We start from the raw sequence: 21,335 nt of genomic DNA on the forward strand, positions 1-21,335 counted from the left end.
ATATCAAGTAAACTCAGATTGATTCTATTTTGTGTTGTCGTTTACTTTAAAAATCAAAATAATACATTAAAAAATACTGTTTGATAGTACTGGTAATACGTAATATATAATCTTTGCCAGTTATTCACAAAGCTTTGAAAATACTGGCATGTGGAAGTACATGAGTTATTTACCGACAAAAGAAATTACTTTTGATAAAGACTAATTGTGGTTTTAATCAGCTAAGTTGAATGATGTAAATTCTTTTGAAGACTAAAATATTTCTGAGGGAAAGACCTCTTTGATATGTGCCAATATATCAGAATACATTTTTTTTCCTCCCAACTGGCAAGTGAAATAAGAAAAATAAGCACAATGGCTAAACTTGACATTTATTTTCTCTATTTCACAATCATTTCCCTTGAATTCAACCTGAGAGTGAGGCTTGTATTTGTCTGAAAAAAAAAATAGTTTAACGTTAACAGCATGTTCACTCTTATTTTGCTGATCCATAATTTCAACTATTGCTCTAAAGTTTCACAGTTTGGCGTATATCATTTTGACAGATCCTTGAAGAACTTAAATGCTACCTAGAGATGTAATATCACTAAGATCTGTACTGCACTGCCACACAGACTTCATTCTTGTGGTAATGGCAGCTGTCTTCTCTACCTTCTTCAATTGATTCCATGTAACCTATTTTATTAATGCACATCACCTAGCAAACTGAGATGAAACGTTTACTTGTTTTTTTTATCTTATTGTCTTAGATTTTAAATAAAATTATCTAAAAAGATATTTTATTATTGACCTTATATAATCTGAAGATGAGAATTGATGCACAGGGTATACTTTCCTTTGGAATTAGGCTAAGAAAACACAATTGTCCTACTATTATATTTTCACTGGCAGTGGAATTTTAGTTATAAATTTCTCATCTTATTGTACTTATTTATTAATTTACTAGCCATCTCCTTGTATTATTATTATTATTATTTTATTTATTTATTTTTTACTTTGACTGGAACAGGACCATGTGTACTAGGCAACTGTAAAGTCACATAAAGCTGGAAACCATCCAAAGGAGGATTCATTTTTTTTGTTTGCTTGTTCATCAGCAATTAAGATTGCTACTCCAGTTTTCTCTTAATTTACATTTTTCAGCTGTATATTTTCAATCCTTTTATTTCAATCTTTCTGTGTCTTTTTTTGTTTTTACATACAATATATTGTTGGATCTTATTTTCGTTTCTTCAATTCGTGGGCCTTTGTTCTTTTTTTTGTTAGTTCAATTCATCTTCATTTGTTTTAGTTTCTAACTAGGATTTGATTCTGCCATGTTGTTTAATGTCTTTCATATCCTGTACTTAATGTACTCTTTTAATGCAATTTTATAAAATTTTCTTGTGGTGTTTAAAAGTTATATACATTAATTTTATTATTATTTTTCTTAAGAAACACATGGGATAACTTCTATTTCTTAATCAATGTCTGTATCAATGACTGTATCTTTCATCTTACAAGCGAAACACATTTGTACACCTCATGTCTTTTGTTCTGTCCACCTCCCATTATATTACTAATGCCTGGAATATTATTTCTGGTAACATAGATAAACTTTCTCTTTCTCTTATCTTCTCTCCCTCTCTTTTTCTTCCTCCCTTCTTTCCTTCCTCCCTTCCTCCCTTCCTTCCTTCCCCCCTTCCTTCCTCCCTCCCTTCCTCCCTTCCCATCTTCCCTCTCCCCCTCTCTGTCTCCCTCCCCTCCCCCTCTTCCTTCCTTTCTTCATTCATGTATTATAGTATATTTCATTAAAATTATTCAGTTATCTTTATTAATACTGTGCTCCAGAAAGCATTTATTTTGTCCAGTTGATTACTTATCTTTGGGGTGCAGGCACTCCTCAGGAGTCTTGTTCATTTGGCCTGTGAGCTCATATTACCTTTGGAATATTGACTCTTTGGTCTTGGAGAAGGAGCACAGGCCAGACCATAGTCTTGGTCAGTCTAGGCTAGTTCAGGATGTGTGTACGTCGGGAGCAGGGCATAGGGCGGTTAGGCACCACCAACCAGAGTCATCACTTTGTTTTGCAACAACCCAGCAAGAAACAACCCTGTCAGGATTTCACCCTAAATCCTTAGGGAGTATAATATAGGGAGAAGGCAGTTTTACAAAGTTATAGTCCACAAACCCTGGGGGTTGGATTGGGAGAAGTAAACGACTAAATGCCCAAATCATGTCAGCCTCCACCTACTTTTACCTCATCCAGTGAGATTCTTGCCCACGTAGATACTTACAGCAGTGGTTTGAGGAAGGGGGATGGGCAATGATTGTCCAAAGGGAAGGAAATGGGAGGGTGGGGTGAGGAGAGACAGAATTTAAATTATCCTTCCATTGCTGCCTCTAGCTTCTCTCTGCCCTGAGCTGTGGCCACCCACTCCTCACACAGGACAGTTTAAAATACTGCTACTGTGGTTGTTGTTAGGTCTTGGATTCTGTCTTTCCCTGTTGTGTCCTCAGCATCATTTTTAGAAGAGGTAACCAGCAACCCATACAGGTTGGACATCTTGTTGAACACATGAATTTGTGTGGGGGTGGAGAATTTGTATCCGTATTCAATATGCATTATTTATGGAAAGACTTTCTATTCAGTGGTTTATAATTTTTCCTGTAACTCACTTTCCTCTTTTAAATTGTTCACATATTTATTTTCTGTTATTTTATAATTTTACATGTATAGATTTCATAGCTAGACAACGTAGTTGTAGAGTTGAAAATCAATGTTTATTTCACAATGGGAAATTCTCCATTTACAAAGAAAATAGATATTCTGAAATCTGACCGTATAGATATTCCTTTGAAAGGACAAATAAATGAAGTGTGAAAATGCCAAGAAGCAACTATATGTTTTTGTGAAAATTTGTTTATATGCAATTTTTAAATGCATTGATAATTCACAAATATAAAAACAGAATAGATAACGTGTGAAGAGACTTCTGAAATCTCATCCAAAATTTTGTTCTTTTGTGAATACAATTGAACTAAATATTACCTCTTTTATAACTTAATCTCTGTACATTATTTTAATGGATTAAACCACCTTATCATCATTTGCAAATGAAAGCAGTACACCAATCAAAGGAAAAAATTGATATGTATTTGTTTCTTTGCACATTCTTGCTTACCTGAAAGCGTCATTATGAGTACATGGCCTTACACTGGAAGCGCTAAGGCAGCAAATACTATCAGACAACTACTACCTCTTTAAATTCTAGTTCATTTTATTGATTCACCGCACCACCTCCCTCCAAGAAAGTAACTGGCTTTGTTCCAAGCAACGCTAGCTGTACTGTCATCAACTCCATCTCTCCCTCTCCCCCTTCTCCACCCCACCTCCCCTTTGTCCTCTTTGTCTTTCTCAGTGTTCTTCTCTTCCTTTGCCATTTCTTCACCATTTATTTACTCTCCCTTCCTCACATTTTCCCCTTTTTTCCTTTCTCTTCTTCCTTCATTATCAAGTAGTAGTGGTACCATTTCTCATACTTGCCAGTACCTATGATGGTTATGTCTGTTATTCGTTAAATGCTTTCCATGTGCCGGACAGTGTGCTCAGCTTTTTACCATATGAATAATTAGAGTTTGTAGTGCCTGAGTTTCTGCTATGGTCTGAATGTTTTTGTCCTCCCAAAATTCCTGTATTGAATCCTAAACCCCAAGGTGATAGTATTAGGAGATGGGGCCTTTGGGAAGTAATTAAGTAGAGGGCAGAGCCCTCATGAATGGGATTAATGCCTTTATAAAAAGACCCCAGAGAGATATCTCTAACCCCTTCCACCCTGTGAGGACACAGTGAGAAGGCACCATCTATGAGGAAGCAGGCCCTCATCAGACACCAAATCTGCTGGTGCCTTGATCTTAGACTTCCAGCCTCCAGAACTGTGAGAAATAAATTTCTGTTGTTTATAAGCCACTCAGTCTATAGTATTTAGCTACAGCAGCCCAAACAGACTAAGACAGATTCAATAGAAATTGGTATGTGATTCCATTAAAATTATGCTCTGACAACTTTGAAATTAGATTAAAATTAATAGACTAATGAATTTAGATTAATAAAGGTAGATTTAAAAACTCTGGAGTTGTTTGTATACACTTTGAATAAAGTATATAGTCTCTCTGTGTACTTTGTTCCTGTTGATTTAGATGTTTTACTAAAAAGGGAGCAAATACATAATACTGCAGGTATAAGTGTTTATGAGAGTTGAAAATGAAATAACACTACAATTAAATTGCCCATAAATTTTTTTTAATGAATTGTTACTTTTAAATACTCTGCCTGTATTCTTTTCTTTGCATTAGAACACTAACCAAAAAATATATGGTACCTTGTAATAAACTCAGTAGATGTTATCATATACAACAATGACATTTACGGGTGCCTGAAAATTATCCTTTTGGATTACTAAATTCTGTGTTAAATTGTTTTACAAGAGATTGGTAACATTAGGTTGAACTCAAACTAGTTTGGGCTCTCTAAGAATAAATAGTAGTTGCAAGGTTTTCTTTGCTTAGCTCTTTCAGAAAGAATAAAACTATGTAAAACTATTTGCATTGTAATTGCAGGAATCAAATAGTTTCACTTTATCCAAAAAGAAGTGAAATGTGTAAAATCATTTATATTTTAAATCACAAGAATCCTGAGCCAAGCCAAGAAGAAGGTGAAGTTAAACATACTTGAGGCTTTGGGTGAAGTATAATAAAAAACAAAGGCACCTTAGAGAGCTTATCAGATTTCTTGAACAAAAGGTAATATATTTTTTTTCTGAAGTAAATAGTGTCCTGGGGAATGGTAGACCAGACAAATAGCCAGAGACCAGATCATGAAGAGCCAGATGAACAATGCTAGAGTTTTTGTAAGAAATTTGTAAGAAACAAACAAAGCATGATCTGATTTTATTTTAGAAAGATCAGTTTGGCTGCAATATCGAGCATATATTAAGTGAAACAAAACTGGAGAAGAGAGTACTGTTAAAAGCTTATTACTGTGACTCTGGAGAAAAATTATGAGGGCCTGGAGTAAACACTGTTGGTTAAAATAGAGAGGAAGGGACACATTTGAAGGCTATTTAGGAAGAGAATTTCTTGGTCTTGTGATGAATAAACATGAGAAGCTAAGCATCCAGGATGACCCCTAGGGTCTTTATTGGGAGATTCTTTGGTAATGATACCTTTTACTGGAACGAGGAATCCAAAAAGAAAGGAAAATGTTAGATGACAAGTTTTGTTTAGAATATGCTGAGATTGTGATGCATGAGGGCTATCCAAGTGGGCATGCCTAGTAGGCAGTTTGACATGTGAGATAGACATTGTTCAAAGAAGTTGCATTGATTTTACTAATAAAATGAATGAAAAGGGTAGATGTGATATTATCTTTCATAGTCTTGATTTGCTTTGTTGTGGCTTTTATTATTAATAGTTTTAATTCAAGTCAACTTCAGTTCTTAAGCCTCTGGCGTCACTGGGATTTATTTGATATTCTCAAAATTGAATATCTTTTTATTAACAAGTATGAAGGGAAATAAATATAACAGACAAAGCATAAAAAGGAAAGTTAGTGTACATACATCTAGTATTATTCATTCTCCCTTGTTAATAAGCAAATATGAACTTGAAATAAGATTATGTTCACTAATCTAGCCAATATTTTTTTAAATATAAATTCAATACTGGGAGCATTGCTGAAAAACTGGTACCACATATTCATTTTTAATGTCATTTTTACTTGTTACAGTCTTTGGGAACACAATTTAGCAATATCTAACATGATCCCTAAAGATATCCATACTATTTGGTTAATTCTATTCCCACAGGTTATCTTTGGGAATAATTTAAAATAAAAAAAGTGATATGTACAAAAAATGTTCAATATGGTTCTAAAATTAGTCGAAATATTCTAAGATTTGACAAATAATGTAATATCAGCAAAATGCAATAGTATATGCCCATTACAAATTCTCAGTGTAGGGAATGGAGGATGAAATTAAAAGAAGTTTCATTAGACATTGAATTTTAAATTTTTTTTTACTCATAAAATTATTAATTAAGTGGATTTCATTTCCTTTTTCGTGGGACTAATTACAGTACTTGTTTTAAACTCTAAATAATATTTACGTATCAAAATCATAAACATTTATTTTTTCTAGTATTATAACAAACTTGTAGAAAAGAAGACTTATTATAATTGTGGAACAATGTACTTGTACCTAACAACGTATATATTAATAATAAAAATTGAAAACAAAATGAGGAGAGGCAAAGGAAGGAGAAGCGTGCTAATGCCACAGCCTTCCATGACAGAGTACTGCCAGATGCTATCTGAATCGGACATGTCGAGAGATAGAGGTTTAAACATATCACTTAAAATATCAGTGATTATTAGAAGAATTAAAAACAATGCCATTAATAATTATATAGCCAATGAAACTTGGAGGGTTAAAGAGAAAGTGGAGGATAAAGAAAGTATGTTTATTGCTTCAATTTTTATTGAGATAATAATGGTGTCTAAATGTGATTAATCAAGAAATAGAGGAAATTATATTTTAAATTATTGTTGTAACCTCAAGAATAAATAAAAACAGAAATAGTTAAGTGTGTTTAAATCTGTAGGTGGGACCCAGGTGAGAGGAGAATATTTTCGCTTTTATTTTTACGTACTTTTATATGCTTTGTGTGGGGACATTTAAAAACATTACATCTATAATATTTTCTAGCTTTAAAAATAGTCGCTATTAATATTATTTGATACTGAAATGTCCATTATATAATAGGACAAAGAGCTGAGTACAAAATAATATGTAGGCACTATGATTGAAAATAGATAAAATAGGTATGCATAGTAGCCAACATGCAAGTAATACATACAGATATACACAGAATGTGATTATATACACATATAATGATTTTATTAAAATTTCATTTTTCATTTCTTAATTTGTAATAATTTAAATACAAATTTTAAGTAAACTTTTTTTTTTAAAAAAGGTAAATAAAACTGGACTTGAACACTGTGACTTACCATCCTACCACTATTTATTGAGTTTTTGGAAATATTTAATTTCTTGGGGATTAGTTTCTCTTTCCTTGACTTTTGATTTTGGCTTTCTCTTTTCCTTGACTAGGTCTCTTTTGATTATAAATGTCAGGGAGACGATTTGGTCTTCTTTAAACTAAAATGGGAATTTATTAAAAGACTGAGGTGACTGACTCATGAAACCAAAGACAAGGCTGAGGCTGGGCCCCAGGAGCAACTGTAATTAACAATTCAGATGATAGTGACTTGCATGCTCTACACTCATCTCTGCTGCTCCTTTTTTTCTTTTGTTTTCTCCTTTTTTTTTAGAGACCAACTTCTGCTGTTTCTTTTGTCTGTACCGCCATAAACGTGACCACTGCTAGCTCTCAAACTTTACTACTTTTGATCTAAGCATCACAAGAAAGTTTAACTTATTTTTCTTACTTCTTGTACCAAAATCGCCAGAAAAGTTCTCTAGCCCAGCTTGGGAAAAACGTCCGCTCCCTGCAAATCAATGAACTGTGACAGAGTGATCATATTGCACTATCTGGCAGCTCTGGCAGTCGCCATGTGCTAAAGGGGAGGAAGGTGAAGTTCCCAGGAAAGTGTGTATGTGTGAGGGGAGCCATGGGGAGTGCTGGTTAGAAAAGATGAGCATCTGCTACCACATGAAAGATGAATGCATTAAGGTAAAGATTCTATGTGATTGTAGCCCGGTTACTAGCACTATTTATAGCTTTCAGCAACCTAACCCTCTCTTACGACTCATGTCACCAGGTTCATGCTTGGATATCTCACAGTTATCTCATTTCTAATTTGCTCAATATGTCCCTTTCCACCCTCGTTCTCAATTCATGCTGCTTCTTGATCCCCTATTCACTCCTGTTTCCAATTCAGCCTTCTTCTCCTGCAGTGTTCTCCATATCAGAAATGCCACCCTCATCCAGCCTCCCAGTTTGCTCAGAACAGAAACTTGGGAGTCATTCTTGACTTTTCCCTTTTCCTTAAACCACCTATGTAATAAATTACTAGCTTTTAAATCTAGCTCTTATTTTGAGTCTGGAAAATGTATAGGATTCTATCTCTCTTGCCCAAAGAATTTCTTCTAGACTACTGCACTATCTCCCAAATTCCCTTCTTCCCATATCTTCCCTGCTTCTATTTTCTCCATATAGCCACCAGAATGATGTTGGCTAAACACAATTGAATCATCCTTACAACATTTCTGTGTTTCCCATTGAACTTAACATAAAAGCCAATGTTTAGCAGAGCCTACAATCATCCTATGCTGGTATGCCTCTTGCTCACTGAGTTCTAGACACACTGTACTTTTTTCAGTTTCTCAAATGAGCTTTTTCCCTGAGCTTTTTCCAGTATCTCTTTCTTAAACAGTCCCCTTCTTACTGCCTGTCTATGTCCTTCTATAGGTAAGGCCCATTCTATCATCACGTATAAATAATGGAGATCCCTTATGTTAGTCTCTCTCCTAGCAACTCATTGCTTGCCTTTATATCACTTACCAAAATTTGTGATTTTATACCTATTGGTATGTTTCCTTGTGGGAAACCTACTCCCCTGTGAACTGCAAGCAGTGAAACAGCAAAGATAATAATGTTTTATTTACCAGTCTCTATGTAACGAGAGCATTGTGTTTAGCACTGTATACATACCACTCTCCTGAGGGAGCCTGCGTCTCTTCTGCCAGCTGCACAGCCAGCAGAGTTGTGCTCTAAAATGGCTCACAGTGAACAATTAGCCAAAAATCTTATAGAAATAGTTTTATTTGTAAATATAAAATATATAAAATAATGCAACATATATTAAATAGAATAAAATATTTCTATTTACACAGAAAGAGTGAACTCATAGTTTAATTTGCATACTTAAATGTACTATAATTCCTGATGGATAAATTAATAAATTATAGATACTCATTAAATATTTGTTGGAGTCAGTTAAGTCCAGCTTTAAATCTCTTTGCCTACCATTTCTGTTTAAAAGATGAGTAAGCAGATGTCCAAAGCAACTAAGTAATTCTTCTAGCCACATATAATCCCTTCAGAGTCTCTGTCTTATTAGATTTTGCTCTTCAGATATACATATGTGGGGCTATATTTTATTTTATTTTTTACTTTTGCTTATGAGTATGCTGAAGGAAATTTGAAGGATAATGCATTTGATGGCATTCAGAATTTCTTGAGTTTGCCAGCAAAGTTTGATCTGTGTGTTCAATTTGGTGAAGTTTGATGCATGACATCCGTTGTTTCCCAGCTGATTGTCAACCTGTAATGCTGTGCTGACTCTGCAAGTCTTCAGTCATCTTATTCTTGTCTCCCTTATGCTTGTGTTTCCAAATGCTGTCATCAGCATATTGCTATTAATGAATGACTACCTTGAAGACTTTTGTGTCACTTCACAGTTTATTATAAGAATTTTTGTATATATTAAAATTAAATCAATACCAGAAAATAAAATTCTCACAATCCTCTAAAGTGAATCTTTTCTTCAAAATGGGAATCTCATTTTTAAACCATAATGATAAAGTGAGCAGAGTGCTATATATCCTGACCTCCCTGAATAAAAATATCAGGCAAAGAAAAGCTAGAGGAATCCTTGTCATACTTTCAAGATGTCAATCTCAATATTGCAGGCAGGTTTCCGTTTTTAATGATACAGATTTTTTATATATATGGGAACAATTTTCAAGGTTGAATTAAGGTCTTATGGTTGTTGTATTGGTCAACACTATTATAAATCTCCGGGAACTTCCCAATAACTATATTAAAACTCCATTTTTCCAAGTTGATTCAGTGTGTGTGTTTGAGGTTTAAAAGGTGCAATAAGCAACATCCTTCTTTGCCCTCCTAAATTTAAAACTAATTGCAAAATAGAAGATTCAGAGAGATTGAATTATAATATAATACAATCCAAACCTGGATTGGAATGCAGCCATATAAGCTTCCAATACATTCTTATCTGAACTGAAGTGACCCACTGGAGTTGCTGACACAAAGGGAAAATTGCAGACCTCTCCCACAGGGCAAGAGTCTGTAAGCTTATGTCTGGACAAGCTGAGATTTCATCCTGTGGACAGGCCATGCCAGTAAGAAGCAGAGCATGCTTATTTATCCCAAGGTCACCTACCAGTTTATAGACGAAGAGGAGTAAGTGAGAGGTAGGGAAAGAAACTAGAAGTATACTTCCAGCAGAAGGCCCGTCATGCAAATATGGGCCAGGGGAATGGAATGTCCCCTGACAAATAGAAAGCATGTGTTATAGACCAGGATACTGTTAATGAGGGAATGTTTGGAACTTGATGTTTCAAAAAATTCTCCTGGGTCCTATTTTCTATAGAAGACACTTCTACATTCATTATTTCTTTTTCTCTAATTACCTTCATTAGATGAATCACCTCATTAATTTCTCACAATGTAAAATTCAGGCAAGAGTGAGGATGGAGTACATAAACTTTTCTTGAAAAAAAAAATCCTAATCTATTCATGAAAATGTCTCTCACTTGATGTTACAGTATCAAATCCAGACATATATTTGATTTGTACCTATTCATTAATGTCCTCACTTTTGTGTCTCTACTTTCTTTCTTCTCCCTTTCTTTTGTTTTCTCTCAAAGCATTTGTACAGCTTAGGATTACTAGAAAAACCTCTAGTTCATATATCTTTTCCAATCTGTCCCTACTTAAATTTATATACCATACAAATGTCAGAAATTTTACTGGATTTGTCGTGTCACCAATATTAAATTCCCTATAGCAAATGCTTCTGCATTATGCCAAGTTCACCAGCTGGTCTCTGATGAATACTCTCAAACCTCATGCATCATCTCTCATTCACTACTTCATTTATTCAAAAAAGTATCGAGCACCTGGAATGTGCCAAAATCTATGTTAGGCAATGTGGAGTCAGTATGGCTCTAAATACCCATGATCCTTGCTGTAAGGAGCTTATGTGCTAGTGCAGAAGACAGACCAAATTTAGGCAAACAGCCAAATAAAAGAAATAATTGTCAGTTGAAATGAGAGACATTTAGTAAAAAGAAGGTTAAAAGAGAGAATCACCTGGAGATGGGAATCTACTTTCAAGAGGCTATCTCTAAGGCAGTAACACTTAATATGAAGAACATTCCAAATGGAGGAAATAGCATGTTAAAAGTCCATGTGCAAAAAATCTCGATCCACTCAAGCAACTGAAAGAAAATAAGTATGAGTCACTTTTGCAAGGGGAAGATTGGTTTGAGATGACATTAGCATAATAAATAAGGGCCAGGAAAGGCAGGGACTGTACATCATGGTAAAGGTTTACTTTTTATTATATAGACCAGAACTGTTTGATAGAAATATAAAACGAGCAACAAATGATAGTCGTGTACTTTAATATTTCAAATACATTTTATTTAACTTAATATATCCAAAATAGTATCATTTCAGATGTAATAAATATAAAATTAGTCATAAGATTTTATTAATGAAGTTTTTTTGTACCTAAGTCTTCAAAATCCAGTGTGTATTTTACACTTAGCACACATCTCAATTTGGACTAGCCACATTTCAGGTGCTCATTTGACACATGTGGCTAGTGGCTACCCTATTGGGATGGATATTAACAGGTTTTAAGCAAGAGAATAATGTGATCCAAGTCACATTTTCAGGTTACTTTGCTGTTATTTACAGATAAGTTTTAGTATAGAAAGTATGGGTGAAGACAGGGATACCAGTTAGGAGGCTGTATTAGTTTCCTTTGGCTGCTGTAACCAAGTACCACAAATTGGCTGACTTAAAACAATAGAAATTTATTCTCTCACGGTTCTGGAGACTAGAAGTCTGAAATCAAGGTGTCCACAAAACCATATTCTCTCTGAAGGCTTTAGGGAAGGGTCCTTTACTGCCTCTTCTGGCTTCTGGTAGTTGCTGGCAGTCCTTGTCATTGCTTGGCTTATAGATGCCTCACTCTAATCTCTGCCTCTGTCTTCATAGGACCTTCTCTTCTGTATATCTGTGTTGCTGTGTCCAAATGTCCCTCTTCTTATAAGAGCACCAATTATATTGGATTTATGATTCATCCTAATCCAGTATAACCTCATCTTAACTTGATTACATCTGCAAAGATCCTATTTCCTAATAAGGTCACATTCACGAGTTCCATGACATGAATAGACATGAATTTTGGCGGATGCTATTCAACCCAGTTCAGAGGCTATTGGAGTAAAAGATGGTGATGGCTTGTGCACACCTGGCATACATCTATGCTGCATTCCCCTGCTCGCCCCTAGGTAGTAGATCAGGGTAGTGACTGTAGACATAAAAGGAACAAGTGATTGTGAAATAAATTTTAGAGATGCAATTAAGAGATGTCTTGAATCATGGAGGGGCCAGGCCCAAACAATGTGGGTAATATTTCTCAATCACAGCTTCTCCCATGCCTTTCCTGATCAGTCACTAAATGCCTACTGTTTTTAACCCAGGAAATTCATGTCTCTGGCTTCTAAATGATCTAACTTAAAGACATCTCCTTCATGTCCCTCTTTATGAGACCTTTCTTAATTAGCTCCATCTTACTGAGAAGAGTATTCAGCTAGAAGAAATTGATTAGCCTGTCATAATCACTAAAGAAATCAAATATATATTTGTTTAGTGGTGTTAATATATGGTACAACATGCTCTTTGAAAAAAAAGTCAGGAACTAGAACACTAATGTTAGAATTGAAGTAGAAAATATCATTCAGTTCTTTTGGGGGGAAAAATAGTTGGCATACTTTACATCTCGAATTTTGCATGCAGTTCTCTGGGTACCAGTATCTCTAATGATTTCAGTCTCCAAAGATATAAAAATTCATAATTTACATTTTTGGTACATCTATCTCTTAAATGAAGTGATATAAACTTTTCTTACATTTAGGTATATTTTCAGTTTGTACCATCTCTTATGGGTAATGAATTCCATAAATTTAAAATATGCTGTGTAATGATATGTCCTCTTAATTGCAGAAAAAATCACCTCCAGTGCAGTCTCAAAGCGGTGGATGGTGGAGGATATCAGGCAGTTTCCTAGTTCAGGTGTCATAAGTTCAGATGAAAATAAATATGTTATCCAGATGTTTGTTGTGTTGATTTACAGACATTTCCTCCCGGTCAGGGTCCTCTAATACAGACAGCTCTTAGCTAAGTTGAAGGGCAGTACTGACCAGTGGAGCTGTTTAAGTATGTAGCTGATACTAGTACTCACATTCCAAACTCTCTTGCTGAAATTGAGTGATGAGTGCGTAGGGATTCTTTGTGTTCTTCTCCCTACTTTTTGTTTTATGTTAGCAATTTTTCATAAGAAGAAGAAAATAATATTTAGATTTTAATGTTTTCTTCATAGTTCCAAGAAATTTTATGTTCTCTGTGAGGAAGTTTGATTTTCTTGGTCACTGTTGATGCTTGTTTATAATTCTACTGATGTCTTCAGTGATAAGCCCTCATTAAAGGTGGGGGGAAATAATCCATGTGAGCTCTATAGTATTGTCTTTTCATGCCTGAGCTTGTCCGTGGGCTTGGTATCATTAAGCACTCCCAATGATTTTCCCTTTAGTTTTTTGCTTTTGTTTTGTTTAAATATCTTTTATTATTGACATTGAAGTCCATTACAAGCCTATGTTCAAATTCTTTTTGACCCACCGAATTTCTAGTTTCAACTTGACTCCGAACACTTTGTGAATTTTCTTGGTTGAATTACATTACTTTTCAATTTTAAAAGTTAGCTTTTCTCCTCTTTTAGAGCATGAATCTTTCAATACTATTTCTCTTTCCATAAACTTTAACCTTTAGACCCATGACTTAGGATCTAAAGTTAGGATTATACTATTTTAAGCAGACTTTGTATTCTTTTACATTTTTAAGATATTCCTTTTCCCAATTCAAAGCTACTCTTTACAAAACTTTTTTTTTTTTTTTTTTTTTTTTGTGAAGAAGTTGGCCCAGACCAGACCTAACATCTGTTGCCAGTCTTCCTCTTTTTTAGCTTGAGGAAAATCCGAACCTGCAAACCCGGGCCGCCGAAGCGGAGCATGCCAAACTCAACCACTGTGCCATGGGGCCAGCCTCCAAAACTTTATTTTTTAACAATACAGATGCTTTTGTTTTTTTTTCTCTTCACCTTCAGCCTGAAGGAACGTAATCATATAGTAATGCTGTAGGCACTATTACATATATTTCCTATATCGGTCTTTGTTAATTTTATTAATGAGTACATTTCCTTTTATTATAGTTTCTAAAGCTAACTACTACAAGTAGGCCCTCATGTTCTATTTTTTATGTTTATCTCCTTTTCATCTTGTAGATGAATTTCACCAACTTCTCTGTAGATAATTAAAATAATAATTCAAGATAAAATAGAGTTGTATCTTGAGATTATTGAATATTTTCTTTTCAGCTTAAACACAACTTGTTACTTCTCATTTTAAATTTAGTTTGAAAAATGCGGCCACGTTTCACTTATCTTTTTCAAACAATTGAAATCTTACCTCACTTGCATTACATCTTCCTGAATTATCTAATCTGCATTTCATTTTTGTCTGAATAGCAGCACTAGAAGTTTTGTAATAGGGAAGTTAGAACCTATGACACGTTAATAGTCAATAAAGTATTACTTTTCTCTATTTCAGTAAGTCAGATAAATTGTTTTCCTAAACTATGTATGCTGTTTGTGAAACAACTCAGCTAAATTGCAAATCTCATGCAGAACTGAGGGAAAGAGAAGAGGGCATGGAGAGTGGAGGAAAGTAGCAGGAAGGGGAAGGAGGAGGAATGCAGAGGGGAAAGAGGAAGGGAAAGTTTTGTGTAATTGGAGTTCTTGGTAGTAAGGTTCATGATGACCACTATTCCTTCCTGGAAAAAGGTGAATTAAATCACAGTTTTTATCATTAAGATATTATACAACTATTTAATTAAGCATTCAAAAGAAATTCTCCTTTAAAGCAAGTTAAGGCAAAAACAGTCTAGTGGAATCACATGAACTTCTTTGGAAAGTTTCTCAAGGTATTTAAAATTTCTAAACTGTATTATTCTCATTGAAAATGGGTGACAATAGTAGTAAAAATCCCAAGATGAAATGTGATCCTGTGAGTATAGCACCCCCAGCTGTTCCAGGCACACAGTAGACACATTACAGAATAATTGAGCTCAAGATCCCCTTTTATTTTAAGTGACATATTTAGGAATGAGAAAAGAAAGCCTCAGCCAGAAACCCAGTCAAATTAGTAGACCAGAATTAGTACATTTGCATTGGAGATATGAAATCCCAAACTTCCCTCATGCATTGCTTCCCTTACCTAGTTATAACAGCATTAAGCTGGTGTCAAATCCCTTAAAGTAGAGATTCCTAAATGTGTAGATTCCAGGAGCAGAGGATTAAGAAGCCAAAAAAAAAAAAAAACCTAAATAGAATCCACTAGATGGTATTATTTATTGAAAATGTTTTGGATTTTAAATGTAAATGCTCTGAAACTAGATAAATAAAATCCTGTCAATTTAATTTACAAAAAATAGTTACCAAGAAACAGCATAAGCATTTGGTCTTGGATTCAAGCAAATCATGTCTCTCTAGCATTCAACTGTGGTTCTGACTCAGCAGTTCCTGTACTAAAAGAACAGATGCCAAAGGTAGAGTAGTTATGACCTGAAGATTAAAGCTCTGAATACTTAAGCTGATATGCAAAACAGTAAAAGAGCAAAGCATACACACAGAGAATCATGAATTGTACACTAATCAAATCTTTATAAATGGGGACTATTAGCATAGAAGCACATGAGTCACCAACAGTGTTGTGTTTTTTTTTCCTACAGGAGAAAGTCCAGCATTTACAGAAGGCTTTTGCTTCAAGAGTAGATAAATCCACACAGACGGAACTTCTAGGCTATGATGTAAGTAGCTATATAAAACCATTTTTATCTTCTTTATTGGTATTCAGACCTCCACAGCTTATTTACCTCTGCTGCTGCTGTGTCCATGCATTGATTTAATAGGATTTAGTGGTGCGCCATTCATCTTTTGCTCTTAAATAATCCCCAAATACCATCTGGAACTGAAAAAGATAATTACAGGTACCGACTAGCATACCGATGTCTTATTAATTTTTTTTTAAACCAACATCTCTAATACAATCTTTTGAATTAGTAAATTTGCAGACATGTGGAAGATACATATGTAGGACAATTTATTTTTAAGAAAGTACTAATTTATTTATTAACAGTTTAATAAAGTTATTAAGCTTGCAATCACCAGCCAAGTGCATCATTTTTACACTGTTGCACATAAAAGAAAATACAACTTTGTAGAGAAATTTACAATAATATTTTAACTCTGGGCTTCGGTGCAGGCTGCAGAAAGTAATTTAATTGGAAGTTATCATTTTTTCTGAGTGTGAAATACTTGTTGAATTGTCCATATAGGACTGTAAAACATGTTTTAATACAAGAATGCTTCTAGTAACACTGGATGATTTTGGATAACTTTGATTCAAATACCTATCTTAAATGCAGCTATGAAATTTTCATTTTGCCTAAGTTCATGACTTTAAATTTTCTTTTGATGAAAAAATAAAGGAATTAGCTTCTTTATCTTGTATCTAACATTTGTGAGAACTCCCTCTTATATATATAAAAACATTTATTAATATTTTATCACTTTATTGACAAGTATGAATAGAATAGAGATAATTTTAAGTTGTTTTATGAAGGTGTATAATGATAAAATGTGTGTTTATCTGCAGGTTCTCGTTATGTAAAAATGTATGTTACTTTTGTGTTACCTTGCAAAGTGTATTAATATATTTAATATAAAGCTACTTGTCTCTATTAGGAAATAAACTAAAGTTTTGAATTCCATCACTAATTGTTTTCAGATGTTTATATACATTATTTTTTTAATTTAAAAAGCATTAAAAGCTATGCTTTTCTTTTGAATTTTTCTGTTACATTTATTTTAATAATGAATAATGAATAATGATGAATAATGTTTATTCTAGATACCTAAATATTCTAATATCAATATTGTGACTATAATATAATACTTGTTGAATACCAGTGTTATATATTATTTAAATGATATTAATACTTCATATTTTGAAAAAGAAATGATTTTTACTAAGTTCAAAGAGGATTTACCACAAGTATTTCAATATTTATCTCTTTTGTAGGAATCCTTTTTTCTGTTTAAAAATTTTACAGTACATATTATTTGTATATCAGTCCCTAGGGTATAAACCCAGTTTGTATTTTACAAATAATAACCTATGTATTTTTAAATCGGCAAGCCAGAGAGCTGTCCAATAAGTAATAAATTTATAGTTTCTGTTAAATCTTATTCAAACACAACAAAATCATATAACACAGGAGCTATAACTTAGCTTAGAGTCCACCTACTTCACAGCCCTCACTTTTCAAATAAATTGAGTTCCAGAGGAGTGAAGTCACTTGTTCACTACCATGTGATCTGTGTGGAAGTCTAGTCTTTTATTAAATGTAATGTATTCTTAAAACAAGGAAAAGGGAAAACACTTATGCATTTGGATTCAAATATTCCATTTTACCCAATTTAAGAAAATGATGGTCGGGAGACTGAATTCTAAGTTTCTAAATGACTGACTATAAATATAGAATGTAAGAAATCTATAACACTATTAGTGACTGCTTGTGAGAAATGGTTGCTAAGAAATGAATGGTGCCTGTGGGGAGACAATGAAGCTGTAGCTACGAGCAGCCTCTATGTATGGGGTCTCTATGCCCTGTAATTTTCTTGTTTCTACAAAATTTCTTATATCAAAGTTATTTAGTTCTCTAAATATGTAAATAAAAATTAAAAATAAAGCCATGCACATAGTTAATCCTTATTAAGTCTTCTTTGTTCCTAGCTTCTTTTCATATCTGACAGTAAGAGCCTAACATATTTTACTGGATTGAATAAAGGTTAAAGAATAATAATTTCTTGGTAGTGAGTCCTTAAAGGATACCCTTGTACAAGTGTCTGTTATGATTTGGGTGGTCGTTAACATACAATAATAATCTGCTCTGAAAATTTCTTGTTTCACACTAGTGATATATTCTAGGCCATAATCATCAGAATCAGCAAACTAATTACAAAAATATGCATATAGAACCTTATGCCAGTAATTAGATGTAATTGTAGTAATAAATTTTAGGGCATTTTGTATGGAAAAAAACTAAGGAGGGAAATATTTTAAATAAACAAATTAGAGATAAGTAAAACATTTTAAATATGATGAATTGTGTGACTATTTGGAATATATGATTCCATCAACAGTGTAATTTTTTCTATGACTGGGATACATTTTCTATACTTTTCAATATCTATTTATAAATAATTTTCCACATTTTCATATGTAATGAGAATAACTTATCCTTTGATTTATAATATTTTGCTCACATTTTTCTCAGGAAATATAGTCTGACATTATTTTAATTGGTCACAAATATGATATATATACCCACATATATACACTATATCTATTTATAATTTGCAATAGTATTTGTCAGGAAAAAATAATGAAAAATCTTGTAGAAATCTTCTACCTTATGGATGATTCTTATACTCTTTTGCTTTCTTCCTAAAGCTGTCAATATTAGCCACAAATTGTTATTTATGGATCATTACGATCATGTATCAATGATATGAGTGTCAGAATATGAGAGACTACAAGTATCCATTAATATAATTTCCTTGGGAAGATAGCTGTTGCTACACATTTTGCTTAAGATAAGAAATAGAATCCCCAGAAGACATTAATTATAATGAAAATTATTAAAAGAAATGTCCAAAAATCCCCTGCAGTGATTAAGTTCAAAGGTTTGCACAATAAACTACTTCTATCCTACAACAGATTTATCAGGAGACTTGAAACTATGTTAGTTTACAATGTGCTCTGATTTCTAATGCACATGGCAAGGATTATTTAAAAAATAAATTCAGTACCTCAGCAAGAGCCTATAAACACAATAGTTCTTGTGATGAGGGAGATTGTTAAATAAATGATGAATGTGTCTTACATAATCAATGCCAATTTAACCTGTTTCACCTTCCTTTGTCTGCACAGGCTTAGTTTATTGAAAGATCAAAGAATAATTTCTTAGGTGTCACTTGTGTTATTAAAACAGGATAGAAGATGAATAGATGTAGTCAAGTAGCAATGTTGCCCATTACAAGATTACATTTAGAAGTAGGGAAAATTCTTCTGATGACGTGAACTATATAAATAGATGCTTCAACATAGCACATATGCTGTCTGTAAATATTTTATAGTTTGAACTACTGCAAATAACATTTTGGTTAAAATAATTGAGAATGAATAGCCAAATGCTATAGTGAAGATATTATATTCTGACACTGAGAAAATTCAGGCACCCTTATTAATTTGACATCATCATGGATAGCTTTTTTTGTTCTTAACTTCCTTTTGGTGTTCTATGGAAGATTGTCTTTTTAAATGTGATTGACTTTAAGTATAAATTTTCCTTTCAGTTAGTGCCTGAACTTGACTCAAAACAGTCACAGGGTCTCTAAGTTGTTCTTAGAAGCAAAAGCACTAAAATTTTAAGAGGTTTCTTACTTCCATTAGTGTATGTTTTATACTTATATTTAATAAGAAATATCTATTAGTCTTGAACTTGCTTTGGTCATATTTTCTTTAAGAGTTTTGAATTTATCAAGTATTTCATCAAATATTGAGTTATTATTCATCATCGTTAGCCAAATGAAAACCACTAATGATATTTAGACGATTTAAAATTGACTGAATTGTAGCATCACATATATTTTGTCTCAGTCATGTGAGTGAAGCATAAATCAGTTTGGAAATGTACACTCATACCACAGTGTGTTTTTCAGATATTTTAACACATTTTTCAAATGGTGAGATTTACCTTATAAATGCAGTTTTCTACTTATATGCTAGGGAAATAATAATACTAGTTGCATTATGAATACACATTTTGAAAATCTTAATGCAATTATCTGTATATTCTCAATCTGTGCTACTTTTCTTAGATTTAATTTTTGGAGGTCCTCCTGATACAGTAAGTAGTGTGCAGGGAGGTCTGACAAATATGAAAGCAGTTTATCATGTAAGGAATAAGAATGATCAGTTTTTACTGTAATTGCTTTATTAGCTATTAGAGCAGGAGAGTATTTTGTGTTATGCTAATATTAGATATTAATATTAAATCATCCTATGGATTAAGCCCAATTCTAAGAATTGAGTAACTATCAATTAGGCATTCTTATCCAGCAGCTAATAAACTGTAGTTTGTTAGAGCTTTCTATTTTGGATCCCTTCATTGCTATCATCTTTCTTAAATTCAGTACTTCTGATCATGCATCAATGTGCCCCAGCATTTAGTAGATGAGAGCCTCTCCCCACATGCTTCACTTATTTATATTTCCTTATCTAGGTTATTTCTGTTTATTTTTACAAATTAAAAAAAAATCAGGTTTAAAAACTGGATGATATATTCCCAGTTTTTGTTTGTTTTTTTGTGAGGAAGATCGGCCCTGAGCTAACATCTGCCAATCCTCCTCTTTTTGCTGAGGAAGACTGGCCCTGGGCTGACATCCATGCCCATCTTCCTCTACTTTATATGGGGTGCCACCACAGCATGGCTTGCCAAGCAGTGTGTTGGTGCACGCCCAAGATCTGAACCGGCGAACCCCGGGCCGCCACAGTGGAGCACACGCACTTAACCGCTTGCGCCACCGGGCCGGCCCCCTCATCTTTCTTTTTTGGCATGTACTCTCTCCACTCACTTCTCTCTCTGTGTACCACTCTTCTTCCAGTTCAGGCAGTGTTGAATTTATATACTTTTAATGTATAATTAGACTTCATTGTATGTCAGTGCATCCCATTTATCAGAGGTGTGACAGTAAAAGTAAACAAATGTAGAAAACACTCAATAATTACTTGGTGAAAAAATAAATGAACAGATTAATTGAAAGACTCTAATGTTTTTATAGTCCTAAAAATCTTTAACAAATCAGTATGCATTGTTTTACTTTATTTACAAAAATCATACAGAAATACATATTGCTATCCTACATTATTATGTGGTATTACTTTGTTATATCTAACAAATGTTTTGAAGTGACTACTTTGTGCCTTTTAGAACTAAGCATTAAATGCAAATCGACATAGACAACCAATGATTTTTAAACATAAGTCCACCATGCAGTTGCCTTTACAGTATTGCATTGAATGCTACTTTCTAAAATCCTGAATCTTTAT

The 21,335-nt window shown here is 33.5% G+C and overlaps 1 protein-coding gene across 3 annotated transcripts in view; it reads left to right on the plus strand.

Moving 5' to 3' along the window:
- CCSER1 (coiled-coil serine rich protein 1) overlaps positions 1 to 21,335 on the plus strand; it is a 681,310-nt gene that overhangs the window by 644,815 nt on the left and 15,160 nt on the right. For all 3 annotated transcript variants that reach the window (XM_087434595.1, XM_087434593.1, XM_087434594.1), the window contains exon 9: positions 15,889 to 15,966. In XM_087434595.1, the coding sequence (XP_087290721.1) occupies positions 15,889 to 15,966 (78 nt within the window). The remainder of the gene's footprint in view (positions 1 to 15,888; positions 15,967 to 21,335) is intronic.

The sequence above is a fragment of the Ceratotherium simum genome, chromosome 8 (genome assembly GCF_057802395.1).
Source record: "Ceratotherium simum simum isolate JZ-2026a chromosome 8, ASM5780239v1, whole genome shotgun sequence".
NCBI classification, from domain to species: Eukaryota; Metazoa; Chordata; class Mammalia; order Perissodactyla; family Rhinocerotidae; genus Ceratotherium; species Ceratotherium simum.